General features: G+C 40.9%; 1 protein-coding gene across 2 annotated transcripts in view; it reads left to right on the forward strand.

Moving 5' to 3' along the window:
* The first annotated feature begins 16,516 nt into the window (after nt 1-16,516).
* PIK3C3 (phosphatidylinositol 3-kinase catalytic subunit type 3) overlaps nt 16,517-19,278 on the forward strand; it is a 66,893-nt gene continuing 64,131 nt past the window's right edge. For both annotated transcript variants that reach the window (XM_059873483.1, XM_059873484.1), the window contains exons 1-2: nt 16,517-16,675; nt 18,730-18,918. In XM_059873483.1, coding sequence (XP_059729466.1) covers nt 16,608-16,675; nt 18,730-18,918 — 257 coding nt within the window. In that variant the 5' untranslated portion in view covers nt 16,517-16,607. The remainder of the gene's footprint in view (nt 16,676-18,729; nt 18,919-19,278) is intronic.

The following is a 19,278-nucleotide window of genomic DNA, read 5'->3' on the forward strand; positions in this document are numbered from 1 at the left end:
TATTTTTGTACTGATACTTACATATTTAATTAAAGACAGCCCTGGCAGCTTTGTAATTGCTTAAGAGTATTCTAACAAAAGCTTAACTGCTGAAGTGAGCAGAATTGCATTTTCCTTCATTTTTCTTGCTCTCCTTTAGTGCCTTCTATGCAGTACAGCAGTGAGTATATGATTTACTATTGTCCAAGAACAATCTCTGCAAAACCTTACTTCTGATTCCCCTCCCAGCTTCTGCCTGTTCATAGACACATCTACACATTTTCTCTCTATAGTGGTCCCAAGGGAAGATCTGATTCACCTTGTACAACTACATGAAGTCAGTGAAGTTTCACCATCACGGATGAGTTTGGCCCCTTCAAGCAAAGCTCTGTAGTGGTTGCAAAATATATATGAAACAACCCAAAAGGTATTCTCTACCAGATTATGAAGCAGCAGATCAGGCAGACAGATGGAACAGCAGGCAGACAGGAACAGATAGTATTTTCTCTCAGAAAAAGAAACAGCAAATACTTCCATGGCTGAGCTCAGAGCAGTGTAGCTTTGGAACAAATATTTGAAAGGCATTTCAGGGGCTTGGAGTCAAGTTGCAACTACAAAAACAGATGTTGCCTACTGCAAGAAATAGGAAAGTGTTCTTAGGCATTCTTGTGCCAGGTTCAGCTCCTTGACCCTTCTGATGCTATTGGACACAACTAGCCAGAAGATACAACCACTGTGTGACTTCTAAAGATGCTGGGGTATATCTTTATAAAACACCACAGAACAAAATAAAAACTAACCAGAAGTTTACCTCTGAGCAACCTTCATCCTAGAAAATAATAGGATGGACAAAATCAGGAATTGTAGAGTAAAGCTCACGTTCAGAAGTTTTACACATGGTCTCATTACCAAAGTCAAACCTTTCAGTGCAAAGCTATTATGAAAGAGCAAATCTCAGTGATGAGATCAATTCTAGAGCTGCTCCTGAAAGTTTGTTTTTGTGAAAAACGTTCCTGCTCACAGAAGCTGCCAGGAAACTAATGAATGGACTTTGTCCTCCAGGAGAACTTGTTCTGTGCTCAAGAAGTTTAAGATCAGGCTCAAAGCTGTTGGTTTTCTGTGATGAAGCTTGCCATGGAAAAGCAAAGAAATATGAAGCAGCAGAGACTGACCTTTCCTAAGGAAAAGTTAGGCCTAGGTAACAAAATCATTTCCTACTAACTCTCTGGATCATTTAACACTTTATAACATTTTTAGATGCACATTTCCAACCTTAATGTCATTCACAGTTGTTTGTATAAAGATATCACAGGAGTGTTTGGGTTTGCTTTTGTTGTTGTTGGGATGGGGGTTTTTTGTTTGTTTGGTATGGTTTTTTTTTTGTTTTTGTATAATCAGAGACACCAAACAAATATTTGGAGGGTTTAGAGCTCAATGACACAGAATACTTAGAAACAAATCATTTTAGTTACTTTTAGAAGAAACCTAGTGGCATTTTTTTGTTTTTTAGAGAATAAGAATCAGCCTAACCTTTTCATGTACATTGAGCAACAGTATCGATCCACAAACCTCCAGGGACAGCTTATAGGCAGAAGAGGTCAGGAAGAAATGCTCCCTGTTGCACAGCAGGGTGTTCATCGGGAGGAACCACCGAGAGACATTTGTTATTCACGATTTCCTGGAAAATCTCACTGACCTCTCCTGTGCTACTCTATGCTGTAAAAAAATTATGCGGGGAATGAACCAAACCAAAGCAGCAGATTAAATTACTGAGCCTGGGTCCGAATGGGAGACGTTACCCAGAACAAACAGAACAACGGGTTTGAGTTCATGCTAAAAAGTCGGACTGAAAGTCCAAAATCTGCAGCCAAGTACACACTTAAATTTCCAGGTAGCCCCGGCAATATCATTCTTATAATTGGAAATTCCTCTACTAGTTAGTTTTGGAAATAGACTGTTGTTTCTGGAAACTCGAATGGGGAAAAGAGAGCTGCTGCAATTGAGCTGTCGCTTCTTTAGACCTGCTCCCTATCTCTTCCAGCCTTTCCTCCAGAAAACCTAGAAATTGCACCAAAAAAAAAAAAAAATCAAGAAGTAACATGCAGACATTTATGGCTGTGCAGGCATGTGTTTGCATGTATGTGAAAGAGACAGATGGGGAGAGGATTCCTGACCCAGAAGTGTGATTAAATCCAAAGCAGGTTGATAAAGGATCTACTGTAGTAGGGTGTATTAAAAAAGAGAGTTATTGTATCTTCTGAACTGATCAAGGTGATAAAGTAACTGATCACAGAGAAGAACTGCTGGAACTGCACCCAATTCTACTCTATGAGTAAACAGAGTCCTGTGGCTCATTCAAGAGGCTATAAATTTAGGCTTAGTATTTCAGGTCTATATCTAAAGAGTGACAGAACCTCATATCTCCTGATTCATCCAGAAAGAATGCATCATCTTTTTGTACCAATCTAATCAGAAACACTTTTGCCACGTCCATTTTTCTTTTTTAAGTCAAAAAAAGGCAGAGAAAAGATTTAGTTCTGGGTTCCCCCCCCCCCCCCCCCCTCCACCCCCTTCCTTCTGGATATGGAAAAAATAAAACCAACCTCGACTTTGCTAAGCCTCTGATACACATACCCTCACTACACATCTCACAACAGAGCAACTCATTCCAATCCTGTGCTTTAAGTACCATCTAGTGGTTACAAACATATTTGCATTTCTGTTGTTGGAAGGTCTTTGGATTCAGATTTCCGCATCTTTTAAGGGATTAACCAGCCGTATTATTTTCTGAAATAAAATAAAAAGAAACACTCTTCTATTTATTATTTCCTTTTTTTGCAAGAAAATCTTCTTGTCTTTTTAGTTACATCATCTCAGTTCCACTGCAATATTTAGCAATTTGGAGAAAAGAGGGCTCAAGAAAAATGTCAATGTGGGATTTTTTCTTTTACAGAGAAAATAAATGTCAACACATGATCCTGCATTATCTTTTTTTTTTTTTAACGATTTTTCCATTAAGAGTTCAACACATATGTCTCTGAATATGCATTTGAGAACTGGCCTTCAATTTGAGCCATTTATTATTTTTGAAAGTACTGCTCCATCTATCTGCCTATCTTATATTAATATCTCTCTTTGTGTGCTCTCCTTTCCATATTGCCTGCCATCTGTTACATGATCACTAAGAGATAAGCCTGGTTCACTTGTTTGATTAGTTATCTTGCTTTCTATGTCAGTGGACATTGGTTAAATGTGCCCATTGTGTTGCTCTCCTGATATCAGCAAAGTTACACTACAAACAGGGAGAGGTGACCTCTTCTTTTTCACCAAACCTATGTGATTCTTTTCCAGCACAAGGCTCCAAATGTCAGTTAAGTAATCACATTCAGTCCCCTTTAAACAATGGTTTGGAATAAATTAGATTTTGTCTCATTCCAAAATAGACATTTATGACAGATTAAATGAAAATGTTTAAGACACCTGTCTTCCTCCTGATTACAAAGGCTGCTTTTCAATACAGGTCAGGTTCTTTGCTGTTGACCTCTAGTGATAGTCAAGGTCCTCAAAACAGAGCCTTCAGGACACTCCTCTGCCCGACTGGAGGTCCAGGGCAGGAAGGTGCCACAGCAGCTCAAAAGGCCTGAAATCAGGAAGGATGAGCTGAGTCCACACGTGCTTCATCTCTGCTGATGTGCTGTGAGAGCCATGAGTCAGTGCAGCTCGTGGAGTGAGGGGATGATGCTGTTCCAGGCTCCAGCACTGCTCCAATACCTTACCAGGAGCCACAGGCAGTGCTGTAAGGACAGCCTAAACGCCAGCCTGGGCATAAACATCTATAGGTGTCTAAATTCAAGTGTTTTATTTACAGACAATCCTTCAGTCAGCTAAAATTTGGCAAGACAAATTCCACCACAGAAGGTTACTAATTTCACCTTGTAAGTCTAACTGGCAAGTGATGTGAGAAAAATAAAGATGATAAAACATTTATCATTCTCACACTGCCTCAGCACGGGTTATTACCCTTTCTGAGTTTGTCCCCACAAACATTCAATTTGGTGTTTGTCACAAGCGATGGAGCAGGATCCCATAAAGAAGGTCCTGCTGCTGATGGAAAATGTTTCTGCCCCTGGTTCTCAGTCCCAGATGCTTATGCCCTCTCCACCACAATGTAGATTTCCAGCCATATTTGCATATAGCCATAGTCTAACTGGATCTACCTAGAATGTGTGCACAGGGAGAATTCCTATATTACAGTTTAAAAAGTCAGTTAAGTTCCTAACTGAGAAAAGCACCATTTAACTACTTTCCATTTGACAAAATTTAGAGATCCCCCCTTTTCCTGATAGAATACTGCTCATGCTGCTTGTATCATATATCATAAATTGCTGCCTAATGTTGAGCTGTGAATTTTCATCCTAGAAGTTCTGCTGGAGACATTTTGACATGAGCACAAGATTTATTCCTGGGCAGCCAGTAGATCTGACATCTGTGATGACAGATATTCTTTTTTCAAATGAGTATAATGACACCGGAAAGAACAGGATCAAACTTAATGTCCCTGTAGTATTTTCTGTGAGTTGCAGATGTACCTGCATGCAGATTTCTGAGGAATCCCCATCAGAAGCAGGGGCATCACGTAGGGTTATGAGAGCAAGAAGAATGTGCACGTTTGTTCCATCAGACAAATGCATTTTGCTTGCAGGGGTGGGGAGGGCAGGAAGGTGGAATGTGGAGACCTGACTGCAGCTAGTGGAGAAATCCTGCTTTTACAGGGGAAGATATGGCACATCTGTGGGCTACAGCACATTTCTGTTACATTATCCAGAGCGAATAGTTTATTACGTATCATTACCTCTGAACAACAGATAATCAATTTGGATGTGTCCTTATTTACCTGGACAAACACTGAAAGGCTTTGCAATTTAATGACCTTACTGTTTGTGAGAACAAATAGACCTATTCAATTCTGAGATCACAGTCAATCTGACGGTTTATAGCTGGTTGGTTTCTGCTTTCGAACTGTGAAACACTGATTTGTTTTCAAGGTGTAAAATTAGCAGTAACATTTTCACATGCTAACGGATAAGTCCCTTATTGAAACATATGACTGCACTTGCTCGCTGCAGAGTGAAAATAACCTTGCTCAAACACCCAGCACAAAGCCCGTGGCCTGCCTGAATTTCGCACAAGCCCTGAAGTGATACCAGGTGTGAACTAGCCCAGACATCAGCTGTCTACTCAAGAGTAAATTTCAACTATTAATTTACAGGTTGGAGCAGGAGGTTTCCCACTCATTATTGAATTGTATTATTTGTATATGGTGTTGCAGAGTAGCAGTGGAGTGCTTGAAGCAAGCATGGGCATTTAAAACAGTGACTCTCTGAAATTATTAGCCTTGGTAAACATCCTGGAAAGGGGTGGTAAATCATCTTCCATTGGTTTAGTAATACATTCCACCTTGTAATCACACTAGTGTAAAAAAGTACAAGGGTAAAAATTTAGGGAATACCTGAACTCTAACATCTGTCTGGAGATCTTTGAAGCCAAAGAAGTGAGAACAGCATACAAGGAAATGAAAAGCAGCAAGAGGCAAAAATGCATTTTACCATCTTAAAGCATCAGTTATTTTCTTCTGTTTAGTTGGGTAGGCTAAACTAAATTCTCCAAATCAGAGAGCCAATATAAATTTTGATAATACCAAACCAGACTTCAGTGAGAGAGCTGAAGATAGAGAAAGAAAAACTGGCAAATTAAACATCCTGTAAATCTGGCAAATGTGGAATGAGTTGCTGTTTCCAGTACAAACACCATGTTATCCAGCAATATCTCAGCATTAATCTACTTGAGAGACCTGCTGGAGTTCAGACTTATAAAACAGACATCTATTAGGATGCACTGAAAAATATACATGGAGTGTATGTGATAAAGGAGACACTGTAAATACACAGCGATTCTCAAAAAGGATGCTTCAAAGTGGCAAGTGGGTGCTCCCAACACTCTTTGTTCAATGGACAGCTGCACACAGATATACAACTTGTCTGCACCTATCTGCATTTTTCATTTTTTTTCTTTAACTGGAATACCATTTGTTCCCATTAGGAAAGGTAATTATACAGTATTAATATTACTCCCCCGCCTTGTTCTTGCCCCTTTTATTTTGAAATCCAGTCTCTTTTTAAAGTCTCCATAGAAAATAGGTTCTACATTCCCCATTTTAATAATCCTTCTCTGTAGCCATTCCATCTTGGATTTGTCTTTTTGTAACTATTAGTGCCTGTAAGTTCCTGTTGTATTTTTTTTGTACTTGCCTTTCCTCTAGTTGCATCACTGAAATGACTCACAGACATCACACAACTTCTATGAATAATAACTGATTACCTCTGTTTTTAAATCAGAAATGGCTAAGTTACAATTCCTCCTAAGCTCACAAATGATAGCACTGGTATCAACTGGTTCAAAAAGAATCCTATCAGCAACCTGAAGGAAAGTCCACATCTGACATGTTTTTATGAAGTCCGTTTACATTTTGGCTATCTCACCCTCGGCCATGCTGAGATGGATTATATTTTATTTAATAAATATTCCCTTAAATCCCACTTAAATCCTAGAAATCGCATATAAAAATCTTCTGAATTGTGTGTTACTTAATCACCAACCAACAAAGAGCAGGTGCCTTACTGGATATATCATAAGAACCTCAAGGACGTGAGGTCTGTGAAAAGTGAAACCACGCACAACACACAGAACACAGCTGCCCCAGTAGCTCTAGCTCATAGGGGGTATCATGGACACAGGGTGCTTCACTGCCATATTAAATTCTCAGTGATACCATTAACATCTCTGTTTAAAGACTAGATCACCTAATAGTAAAGCTAACAAAACCATCACTTAGGTTTTCCCATCAAAGAGCTTCTAAAGCCTTACTTTTTGGTTTTGTTTCCAACTCTTCATGTAAGTGGCATTTTTCCATATTTTACTGCATTTACAATTGAAGGTTCTCATAAAATGGAAGGAAAAAAGACATACTGCGAATCCTTTTCCTTATTAGCATTAACTCTAATATTATCATTGTCATTAACTTACACAAAAGTGAGTTCTCTAGCTTTTTACTAAGGCTTCTTGCCTCTGTACGTCTGCGAATGACATAGGACAAGCTTTTACTGGAGGTCCTGAATAAACTTAGAGAAACATTATTGGACCAAGGTGCTAGGAGCATATATTCAGTGATTTCTAGGAATCCATCTTTAAATTAACTGCGCCTTTAGAGTACTAAAATTTTGCTTTTTCATTACTGACATTGCTTAATTGCTTTACAATCAGAGAAAAAATTAGAAATAAGACGAAGAAAGAAAAAAGAAAAGCAGAAAATACCCGCCTGACTTAACCACATTAAGCAGCATGGTGCAGAATATAACTTAACAGTCCAGTGAACTGTCAGTGGCAGAAGTAATTGGAAATTGGTAGGATAGTTCTCTATGTGATGGGGATAGGAGTTTTTCATGCCTGTTTTTAATGGGCAAATAGCTCTCAGGGCAGCTTCATATTCTGTCATTAATTTGTAAAGATCCTTTATAATGTAGAAAAGTTAAGATAGCAAAAAAAAAAAAAAAATCCAATTACATGTTTAATGACTTGGCATTTGTGGTAATGCTATCTAGCACTAATTCACCTGTTAGAAAACAGTCTATCTTTTAGTCCCTGGGGTTAATAGAGTGCAAAAGCCTAGTCTTATCTGAGGGTGGGAGAAAAGTGAGTAATTTTTTCCTACCAATAAGAAAGAAAGGCTACGACAAAATTGATTATGAATTTTCAACTTGCTTTTTTGAGCTTAGCACTTCTGTTTATTATTAAATACTTTTTAAAAGAATATAACAGGTTTCTAAATGCTGGTGTCTGTCTGACCATTCCCCAGGATTTTTCAGAAGCATGTGGGACTTTTTTTCCCTTTGTAGCCAACATGAGCACCCACTGGAGTGAGGCTTATACCCATATCATGTCACGGGGCTGCAGAGGCGATGCTGCAGAGCCTGCCCTTGAGATCAAGGCCTGTTTCACTTCCACATAGAAATGGGATCTGTAATAAATTTGGTTTGGTCATTCAATAGATGGAGGGAAGGATTTATCCTGGCCTCGGCTGCATGCTCATAACTACACTGAAATCAGCAGCGGATGCTTAAATGGGACTAAGAGCAGAATTTGTTCCACAGAAGCAAAGAAATACAGCTTATGCAAACATACATATTCATTTTCATGTCTCTCTTTATCAGTCACTGCTTTATTTGCATCTCACCCTGAATAAAAGGTTAGAGAAGGCATTTGTAATGAATGTTCCCATTTTAAAACATTTAAATAGTCTGCAGTAAAAATTGAATATTCTAACTGACTGCTCTGGTGTGAATTTCTGAGTCCACTGAAAGGAAGAGAGGCAGCATTTTCTGTGTTTATGCAACAACTTCTTTGCTTAATACCAGATTTGTCTGTGTCACAGCAAAATCAGGATTAGCAGCAGAAATGCTAAATTATGTTAGAATTCATACACTTTGTCTAGCCCATGTAAAACATGAAAATACTGTAATGTCAAACAAACAAACAAACAAACAAACCAACAAACAAAAACCTCAACTGTCATCAGTCCAGTGTCTAAAACTAGTTTAAAGATAATTTCTGTCTAATACTGGAACACAAGCCTTGAAATCAAAACTTATCACCCCAGTTCCTAGCTCAGCTTGTGGTTCATCTGGCTGGAGATCGCTAATGAAGGTTGAATACTGAGCATCCAGACTAATGAAATCCAGTGAATTCTGTAACCTGGGGTTTTCTGAGCAGGGATCCCCATAACTTGTACCTGAACACTTTAGGGTCAATTATGGTTTTGTCCTTAATGTTGGTTGGAGAAGAAAACCTTGAGCTTCATATTTCCAGTTCCTGAGCACCTTTCCTCTGCGGCAAAGAAGACACAAAATCCAACACACCCTGAAAAATTTGCACAATTTCTGGTGCTCGTAGAATGAACACTTCCAGTGTGTCCTTTAGTGATGTGGAAGTTACAGAGAAAATACATAAACCTCAGCTAAAAGAGGGAATTCTCCCCATTTAATATTAGCTTATATACAGTGGGTTTAATATAAGTAGGTCATCCAGGCTCTCTTTACAAACTGTCTGAGAAAAACAGGACTGCAAATAGTGGAACATCCTGACCTCACACAATTACTGAAGGTGAGCGTGACTGTAGTGCTCTTGAATATTATTGTCTCCTTCCTTGACTCTAATCCAAGGGGAGACTAGCTCAGACTAGGGAAAGTTATGTATCCCAACATAACAATTTAATTTTAAATAAATAATAATCTTTTGTTTATAGCCTGAATCCTTATTTGGATTTGGCTGCTATGAAAATGGGAGTCTTCTGCAACTGGATGGATGGATGGATGGATGGATGGATGGATGGATGGATGGATGGATGGATGGATAGATGGACTTAATTTTTCTTTACCATGTGGTCAAAACCCATATTTGTGGGATTCTATGTTTGTTATTTTCTTCAGTTGTTATTATTGTTGCTTCTTATTTGGAACAACCTAAAAGAGATGTTCAGCTACTTTGGGGAAGCATGGGGTGCAGAGTCAAACTTGTTTTCCCTAAGTTAGTTGAAAGTGATATGCTCTCATTCCCATGGCAAAGAACATTTCCTTTAGCAGCTGACAAGTTTTTCAAGGTGTTTCTGCACATCCTGTAGGGAAAGCAAATTGTCATCAAAATTGAAAATTCAGAATATGTTTTTTTTTTTCCCCGAAGGTCCTTAGGGCTCTTGAAATGCTAAGTAGAAAACTGAGCTCAATGCATATGGAGGAGATTTTCATATTTTAAAAGTCAGACAGAGTGTCAGCTGGCAGATGCAGCAACTCCAAGAATCTTCAAAAGGCAGAAGCAGAAAAGTTTACTGGGTGTTTGACGGACACATTATTTCAGCCTGTGCTCTGCAGATTGAGAGGCAGATTGCCTAGGGTCAGAGGGTGACCCTGCCCTGAAGCATGAGTGCTATTCCTTCTTTTTTTAAAAAAAAAAAAAGTGCAAATATTTGTCTGCAACCTGCCTCCTTAATGATGGATCAGCCTTTTGTCCAGGTATAAGTTCTGATTGATGGGGCACGGGGATAGGAGAGGAGAATGGAGAAAACAAGTTTATAAATTTGACATAGGATTTGAATCTCAGCAGGAACTCTGCCAGTCTTCTTAGGCATAAAATTGGACTGGCTGGAGATATGTACTGCATGTGTGATGTTTCAGCACTTATTGCTTTCATTATATCTTTACTTACTCAGTTAACAGACTACTGAACTTGCAAAGTCTAGCAGACTGGGGATTTAAAAAATAAAAATTTATCATGGGGGCAGGGGAGAAAGAACTGAAAACCCTAAAATTATGTAACTACATGATAGGACTTGATCTGAGGTAACTGAATACAATTTATTTGATTTCAGTGAACTTAACTTACATTGAACTTCTCTAGCTGATGACCTGACACAGTATTCTGGTTTGGGTTTAGCTTTTTTTTTTTTTCCCCCCTTCCAAATTGGTGGTGTTGACATTTCATGTTTCCTGTTATTATTATTATTATTCCTTCCCCTTCCTTTTTTTGGGAATTAAATGGCTTATTGACTAAACAGCATTAGAAAACTAAAGTTAATGGGCCAAACTCTTCCCTAATGCAACTTAATATACTGAGTTCAAGTTATATAGATATGAATGAGTTCAGGGACTCCTCCAAAGAGAGTCATTTCAGAGACTTATTCTATAACAAAAGGAAAGTCCAGAGCTTTGTTGTCATTTCAATGGAAATTAAATGCTTAAAGAAGTCCAGCGCTTCATATTCAGCTGATGTGATGAAACCTGAGGGTACTGAGAACAAAAAGGTAAAATCATACCTTATTTTAATCTATTAGAACAAATATTTCACTATTTTTAAAAAATTCATTTAATAATACTCTAGTTTAGGTCTACCTATTCCCTGGAGAACTCAAATTTTAAGTGTAACTCACATGCCCATCTTCTCCATCATTTCATCATTTCATCATTTGTGGAGAGATTTTAAACATGGAGATGTGGTACATGGGGACATAGGTTAGGAGAAAGCTCGGTAGTGCTGGGTTCGTGGTTGGACTTGATGATCTCAGAGATCTTTTCCAACCTGAATGATTCTATGATTTTTAAATTCCATCAATGGCAACTGAGCACAGGGCTGACATAGCAGTATGTCAAATGTCTCAGGAAGACTGTGTGGATTGGGCTCCTAAAATTACCTTGAATCCACTAATCTGGATTGGGCTCAGAGAAAACAGACCCCTATGGCTGTATCAAAATTAAAAAGATTGTTTCTTACCAGGAGTTAGCACACCCATCTCATGGTCTTAGTGGAACTTGTAAAGTGGAGCTTGCTGAGACAGATTGAACAGCTGGTGCTGGTAACAGGAAAGGGTGGGACTGAGTGGGTGAAGAGCTAAGAGACGCTGGCCAGTTCTGGGTTCATTTGAGCACACTAAATGATTTTGGACAGAAGGCTGGGAAAACATGAGAGTTTGTTTACTCATAGGGCCACTTAATGAAAATAGGCTGGGAATATTACTAGATAGCCATGGAATAATAGAAAAATATAAAATCAGGTGGAAAGTGAAACTTACTAGGTAAAATTTCACAAATCAAGGGAAGGCAAGGGGTGCTCTTTTCTAAAACTCCATTCTTATCCATTTTTAAAGGAAATACAATGGGCTAACTACTCCTCCACTGTGGTTCTGAAAACCTGATCACCGCTGTGGAATTTGAATAGCAGAAACTATCTCTGCTGTACACCCAGCATGTAAAGTCTTTCTCAGGATATTACTAGAGGGAAAAAGGCAGTTGCCAAGTCAGTTTTGTTCCAGTTCATTAGTGAGAAAGTGATTATCGTCTGACAGATGCACTAAGGGTTATGTATAGTTCCTAGATGCCTCAGTCCAGTTTTTAGTGGACAGATGTCCACATTCAGGAAAGATAAAACAAGTCTGACAACATAGCCATTTTCAACAACTTTGCTGAAAATCTTTACAAGCAATGTGGGGCATGGCTGGACATCTGATCAGTCCTCTTCTGTATTGTGGTAGTCCCACCAGCAGAAAATAGATGGTGTATGAGGAAACAGTGCTGTCCTCTGGAAGATGGCATATATTTCTTGGTGGGATTGAAAGGTTACGTATTTCTCTGTGGCTATCAGTCGAATGTGAACTGCAAGTGACACTTCTGCTTCAAAACAAGAAAAATAGCTCCATTCCCTCCAAAGAGAATTGTGTCAGCAGCAGACCTCTCTATTGCTCTCACTGTTCTCTCAATGTTTCACCTCATCAGACTTCTGGGAACTGACAAACTATCAGACTGAAAAAGAGAGCAGGGGTAGGGGAGATTCTAATGCATGAGCAGAGCACTGAAGAGTGTCAATTGCATGCTTGCTATATTTTTTCCTATGACAAGAATGGCATAATATCAGCAAGAAACTAAATCTAGGCATAGCTAGCCAGTTACTTACAGTTTTCATGAGAAAAAAATAGATTCCTCTCGGTGCACTTTTTTCTAAAGAAATTTTAAACACTTATATATGCTGAGTTAAACTGGTGTTTCAAGACCAAACACTCTGGTATACACTACAGCACTACAAGAATATGTTTCTGGGGTGTCCCAGGAAAGAAAGTCAGGGGCTTTCCCACTGCATCCACCAGAAAGAAGGGAAGATTTGCAGTGCTGCAGAGCAGGTCCAGACTGGGGCCATCTCTGTGGGGATGGGACATTAGTCTAAGAGTGGGAATTGGCTCAGTGAAGTCCATGGCTGGGTCAAGCAGGGCTGTGGAAGAGCAAGAGGCTGATTTCTATGGTATTGTTTGGACACAAAACTCCCTGAAATGGGGTTGGGGGCCATAAGCAGATGGGACTGGCCAGCAGTAACTCCCAACAGTCCCTCATGTCATTCTCAGCTTCACCCCAGGCTAGAACCCAGGCTAGAAGGGACAGATGCTCTTTTTTCTGTTGGTACAATGAAGGTCAGACTTTGCTTCACAATGTACTTGGAGCATCAGGAATCTTGACACTGGTTTGCTTCCAGAACATGTTCCTGCTATCAACAGATATGTAGTTACACACTAGTTCACTCCTGGGCTCCGTTGTGACACATATTTATTAGTCTCCTTAAGGAAGAAACCCAAGCAGAGTTGCCAGGAGAGTTTGCTTATGGGTGTGCTGCAGATCAGCAACAGTAGAAAAGATGTGCTTCATTTGAAATGCAACACTTGGAATAATCCTGCCCTACTTCAAGAGGTCAAAACCAGAAACATGCAATCTGAAACAGGCAACCACAAAGTGCTCTCATTATGTGCTCTAGGTGTCACACCACAAAACCTTCCCATAGGCAGTAAAACAATCCTTATATTGTAGGATCATAGAACCACAGAATGGTTTGGATTGGAGGGGATCTTGAGGATCCTCTAGTTCCAACCTCCTCCTCTGCCATGGGCAGGGACACCTTCCACTACACCAGGTTGCTTCAAGCTCCATCCAACCTTGCCTTGAACATTTCCAGGATAGGGCAACCAAGACGTGTCTGGGAAACCTGAGCCAGCACAGTCTGCTACTAAACCCAGCACTTAGAGCTGGAAAACACATACAAAGCTTAAAAGACAGAAGAGATTGACCAATTGGGATAGGGACAGACCACTCTGCAGGGGCCAGCTCAAGAAAGGGTAGCTGTGAGTCATATGAACTACTTGACTCGGGGCAACAGCCCATTGTGGATGCTTTTATCATTTAGTAGAGATGTTGCCACAAATGGCAAGTGAAGGACATGCAGAAGTGGCAGCAGAGAGTAAAACAGGAAAATGTCCTTATCCAGCTCTGCATCTGCACCACTCAGCTTTACTGGCTGCAGGTGTGTGGCAGTACAGATGCCCATCACCTCCAGCCAGAACTGTGTCAGAGCACAAGCAATGGCCCTGGATGTTCATCACTGCCTCTTCCAAGCGCTTTGGGACCCTTCAAGGTGAAAAATACTCTTCCTATCTGCTCTGTGGTGGTATATGAGAACCTGGAAATGTAAGGTTATTAATATAAGAATGTGGCATAAAGCGACATTTCTCATTGAAATAGCATCTTGCTTCAATTTTATTGTCAAAAATGTCTCTCCAAAACATTCTTCTCTTCTTTTGCCTCACCTAATTTAGTTATCTAGTTAGACATACTGGAATCTGAAAAAAACCTTTATTAATGCCTTTTTCAGAGGCCTTCTGTAATTTTTTCCCTTAGCTTGTTCCTTTTCTTTTTTCTCTTTAAACAAATCTTCAATAATTATCTGAAAATGCCTATAGTGGTGCAATACAGTGGGAGATTATTAAATTGATACCACTAATTTCATTAATTGAAAAAGAATCTAATTTTTTTCCTGACAAAAAAATCATACCAAAACAGGTACACACATATGAATGTACTTATTGCTTGTGCACAGAGACATACATTGCTTAGCTTTAAAACAGTGAGATTTATTTGTCTTTTAATTTTTTCCAGGTTTATGTTTTACTTTTTCTTCACACCCAAGGAGAAAAATATGTTTGTTTATTCCTGTTATGGAAAGCAGAGATTTTACATTAAAAAAAAAAAAAAAAAAAAAAAAAGGGAAGAAACCAAAGTAACAAACAAATAGAAGTCATCAAAAATTATGAGGCAGGCAACAAATGAAGAGCAGCTGCCAGGACTGCTGAAACCGTAAATGCAAACAGAAAGTGAAGAAATAAGATAGAAAAGACAGATTTAAAAAAATCATCTTTTCTGTGCAGAGAAATTTGTTAATTTAATTATATTATATTTTGCTCTCATGATACATGTCATGTTAGTGTTGGAAAGCAAAGACTTCATTTTAGTGGTACAAGTTCTGGGTTATGGACTTCTCTAGTTTCCTATTTGGTTTAGAGAAACAGGAATGAAAGACCTTCTGGTCACAGTACCTGAGGGAGGAAAAAAGTGTTGAGGTGAAAAAGTCCTTCACTTAAAAGAAGCATTGTTCCTCTGCTTTGGCCTCTTCCCTCATAGCTGCTGACTTGCAGAAGAGGACTAGCTGAGACATCCTTCTACATCCACCTGTAAAACCTGTCCTGCTGTGAAAATGGAAAACACTGTTTCCAGGTGACAATTATATTTATTTTTTTTTAAGTCTGAGCTGTGCTGTGAGAGAGCACCTGTCAGGATTCTTCCTCAGGACCAAAAGTGTTTTGACTACAGTGAGCTAGAGCAAAATAGCACTTTTTATACTTTTGTTCAGCAGTCCTGAGAAGTTCAGCAGTTGTGGTGTATCGTAAAACACAAAACTTCGGTTTGTCAGTGCTAGCTGCTTTACCTACATAGAGAGAGTAAGTGTAGGATAATAATGACTATATGCATAGCATCTGTATTTGTCACTTAAAGGCACTCACAATTGTATTAATTCTCAAAACACAAAATATTTTTTTAATCATACATTAATTTATAATATTTTAGTTGTAGTTTCTGTAGTTTTTTTGTAGGTAGTTTCTGGCTGCCTGTACCAGATGTAGAATCATTGTGTGACCCCAGCCCTGGTGAAGACCTTTTCCTTGAGCTGAGATTAAACTTGTATGAAAACTACTTAATTAATTATAATAGAGGGGCTTTGCTGGAAGTTATTAGCTCTGAACTTCTGTATATAAATAACGGCAATGTTGGATAGAGCTCTCTGCTCCGGGGGGAGCCCTGGTCTAGGGGATGGAGCCCTGGTCTAGAGGAAGTGTCCCTGCCCATGGCAGGAGGCTGGAAATAAAGGAGCTTTAAGCTCCCTTCCAAGCCAAACTATCCTGTAAGGGTCAAAAGGAGGCCATGAGGATGGTGAAAGGTCTAGAAGTGAAGCCTTAAGAGCTCACTTGGTTTGTTAGACCTGGAGGAGACTGAGGGAACACCTTATTGTGGTTTTCGAGATCCTCCTGAGGGGAAGAGGAGTGGCAGGTACCGATCTCTTCATTCTTGTCTCAGCAATGGGATCTGAAGAAACGGTCTGAGGCTGACTCAGGGAAGTTTAGGTTGGGTTTCAGGAAAAGATTTTTCTCCCAGAGGGTGGCTGGGCACTGGAACAAGCTGACCAGGGATGTGCTCACAACACCAAGCCTGTCTGAGTTTAAGAAGCATTTGGGCAATGCTCTCAGACACGTCTCCTACTCCATAGTTGGGGCATTCTGTGCAGGGCCAGGAGCTAGACTCGATGATCCCTCCGGGTCCCTTCAAACTCAGGACACTCTGTGATGCTCTTGCGAAGCTCCATCCCTCTCCGCCCTCAGGCGGCACAGGAGCCACCCGCAGCCATCCGGGCCCGCAGCCATCTCACCGCGGCGCTGCTGCCGCCATGTCGCGCGCCGCGCACCGAGGCGCTGAAGGGAGGGGCGGGGGGAGCGGGGACGGCCGCGGGCCGGCGGCCATTTTGGTCGAGGGCCGGCACGGCTCCTTCCTCCCTTACTCAAGATGGCGGCGGCGGCGCATGCTCGGAGCGCGGCCGGGGAGGCCGGCGCTGCTGCCCGCGGGCGCTGAGGGGGCGGGCAGGGAGCAACAGCAGCGGCGGCCATGGGCGAGACCGAGAGGCTTTATTATGTGTACAGCTGCGACCTGGACATCAACGTGCAGCTGAAGATGTGAGTGAGCGGCGTCGGGGCTCAGAGGGGAGCGGTCGCTGCCGCCCTGGGAGGGGGTAACGGGCCGCCCGCCCCTCGGCGGGGCGCGCTGGTGCCGTAGCCCGGCGGTGCCCGGAGACAGGCGGTGCTGGCTCAGCTCCGGAGCCGCGTCCCTGCCAGCGTCCCGGCCCGCGGGGAGGCAGCGGGGGCCGGGCTGGAGCTGTGCTGCGAACGCATGTCAGGTGTGCCGTGTCCTCAGGTGCTCCAAGGCAGCGATTGTCAGTTCAGGCTCCCGTAGCCTCTCACCTGTCATAGAATCGCAGATTGGTTTGCGTTACAAAGACCTTTAAAGCCCATTCTGTTGCACCCCCTGCCATAGACAGGGATACGTTCCACTATCACAGGCTGGTCCCAGTCTCGTCCAGCCTGGCCTTTAACGCTCTCAGGGATGGGGCAGCCACAGCTTCTCTGAGCAACCTGTGCCAGGGCATCACCACCCTCACAGTAAAGAATTGTTTCCTAATTAATCTAAACCTACTCTGTCTGAAGCCATCCCCCCTGCCCTGTCACTACATGTTTCTGTAAATAGTCTTGCCTGTTCTTTCCTGTAAGTTTCCTTCGGGAATTGGAGGGCCACCACTGTGACACAGCTCACTCCTGAGTGTTAAGGGAAGGAGATAAACTGGTGACACTCTTGCTGCTTGTTTCCATGCTTCTGTGAAAGCATGGTGGTCTTAGTGGGGTGTTTTACTGTAGCAAGATCCAGGTGCTGCAGCATGTAAATGAGCATGTGGAAACACTTTTGTTGAAGCTGGAGTTACCCTACAATGATGTAATTTTTGTTTTGTTCTTCAAGTTAGTTTACTTCATCACAGCAATGAGAAGTTTGAGAAGTAGGAGGGATGTGGTTGACTCTCTAATGTCGTGTACCCACCCAAATGCTGCTACATTAAGTATCTTGCACTTTTCTGAGAAACTAACTTGGAGAAACTTGTTAAGGGTTGTTTAATTTCTTAACAGGTGATGGTGGTGGAAGGTGGTCCCACTCATGACAAGGGTTAGAACTGGATGTTCTTTAAGGTCCCTGCCAGCCCACACTGTTCTGTGCCATCAGGAGTCAGATTCATGTGACCTCTTTGATCGTTCATTCCACCAAACAAAATTAAAATTATCCTTTTTTTTTATTTGTTTTAGCACTTAGAAGTGTGTGTCATCCTTAGAGTGTACAGTGTCAGTTCCATGCAAGTAACTTGTTTATTTACTCTGAAATGGTTTTATGGAAACAAATAGATTTGTGTTTGGTGGAGGATTATCCTACATGTTTTCCCATCACCATCACCTCAAGTTTTGTTTTGTTTTGTTTTAACTTGGGCATCCACAGACAGGTATCTAATGTGCATGTCTGTTTTCATTGTGGTATAGCTGAAGCCTGAGAAATTCGTTCAGTTCCTCTTAACAGTAACATTGTGCAAAGTGCTGCAAGGCTTTAACCAAATTTTATTCGAACAATCGGCTTAAGTGAACTTTATTTTGTTGTGGATTTGAGAGATGATTGACTTCCAAAACCTGTCATGCATTTCATAGATCTTAAAAATTGACTTACTATAGTTGTTTTGGGTTTTATTTTTCCAAATAGTATTTGGAGCACATGTAGTCTGATGTTTGTTTTGTCTATTTTAATAATAGCAGCCTATGTCTTCTCATTTATTGTTGCCCTACTTAAGGTCTGTCTGAGAATCCACAGGTTGTACTAGAAAAAGTTACCTCCATTTAAAAGACAAACAAGTAATTCTTGCCCCCCCTGCTCTTCCCCTCACCCCCGCCTAAATCAGTACAGCAGTACATTCCATGTTGGCTCGGCATTTCACATCCTGAGTTCCTTTCTGGTGTTTGGATTTCCGTACAAGCAGTAGTGCAAAGTGAGAATAGCCTGATTTCTGGCTACTCTTAAGTATAAGCTATGGAAATGCAGAAGGATTTCTACTGTGGATAGAATAAATTCTGGCTTACTTAGAATAAATTCTGGCTTACCTATGTTTTCTTCTTTTCCTCCTCCCCTGCCCTCTCCCCCATAGAGGAAGTCTGGAAGGAAAAAGAGAACAGAAAAGCTACAAAGCTCTCTTAGAAGATCCGATGCTGAAGTTCTCGGGACTGTACCAAGAGACTTGCTCTGACCTGTATGTAACTTGTCAGGTGTTTGCAGAGGGGAAGCCGCTTGCTCTTCCAGTTAGGACTTCCTACAAGGCTTTTAGCACTAGATGGAAGTAAGTGGCTTGCCTTTTATTTCATATTCCTCATAGTTAGTGGGGCACCAAGTATTTATTTCTGCCAGAAAGATTTGTTTTCTGTTGTCTTCTATAAAATGGCTTATGCTTCTTCAAGTGTCCAAAAGGTTAGTGTTATCCAGCCAGCACAAAAACAATCTTTTTGTGTAAAGGGTAAGTGACAAGATTGCTACTTGTGTACTTGGGCAAGTCGTATTTCTTTAAGTAACTTCTGGGGCCAGGGGTGATACATTTTCATGCTGTCGCTGACAGCCTGATCCTTGCTACTCAGTCATCAAGCCAGAATATTTTTCTTTTTGTGTGTAGCCATTCGTCATTGTGTTTGAATGATTAAAGCCC

This window comes from Haemorhous mexicanus, chromosome Z, assembly GCF_027477595.1.
Source record: "Haemorhous mexicanus isolate bHaeMex1 chromosome Z, bHaeMex1.pri, whole genome shotgun sequence".
NCBI lineage: Eukaryota > Metazoa > Chordata > Aves > Passeriformes > Fringillidae > Haemorhous > Haemorhous mexicanus.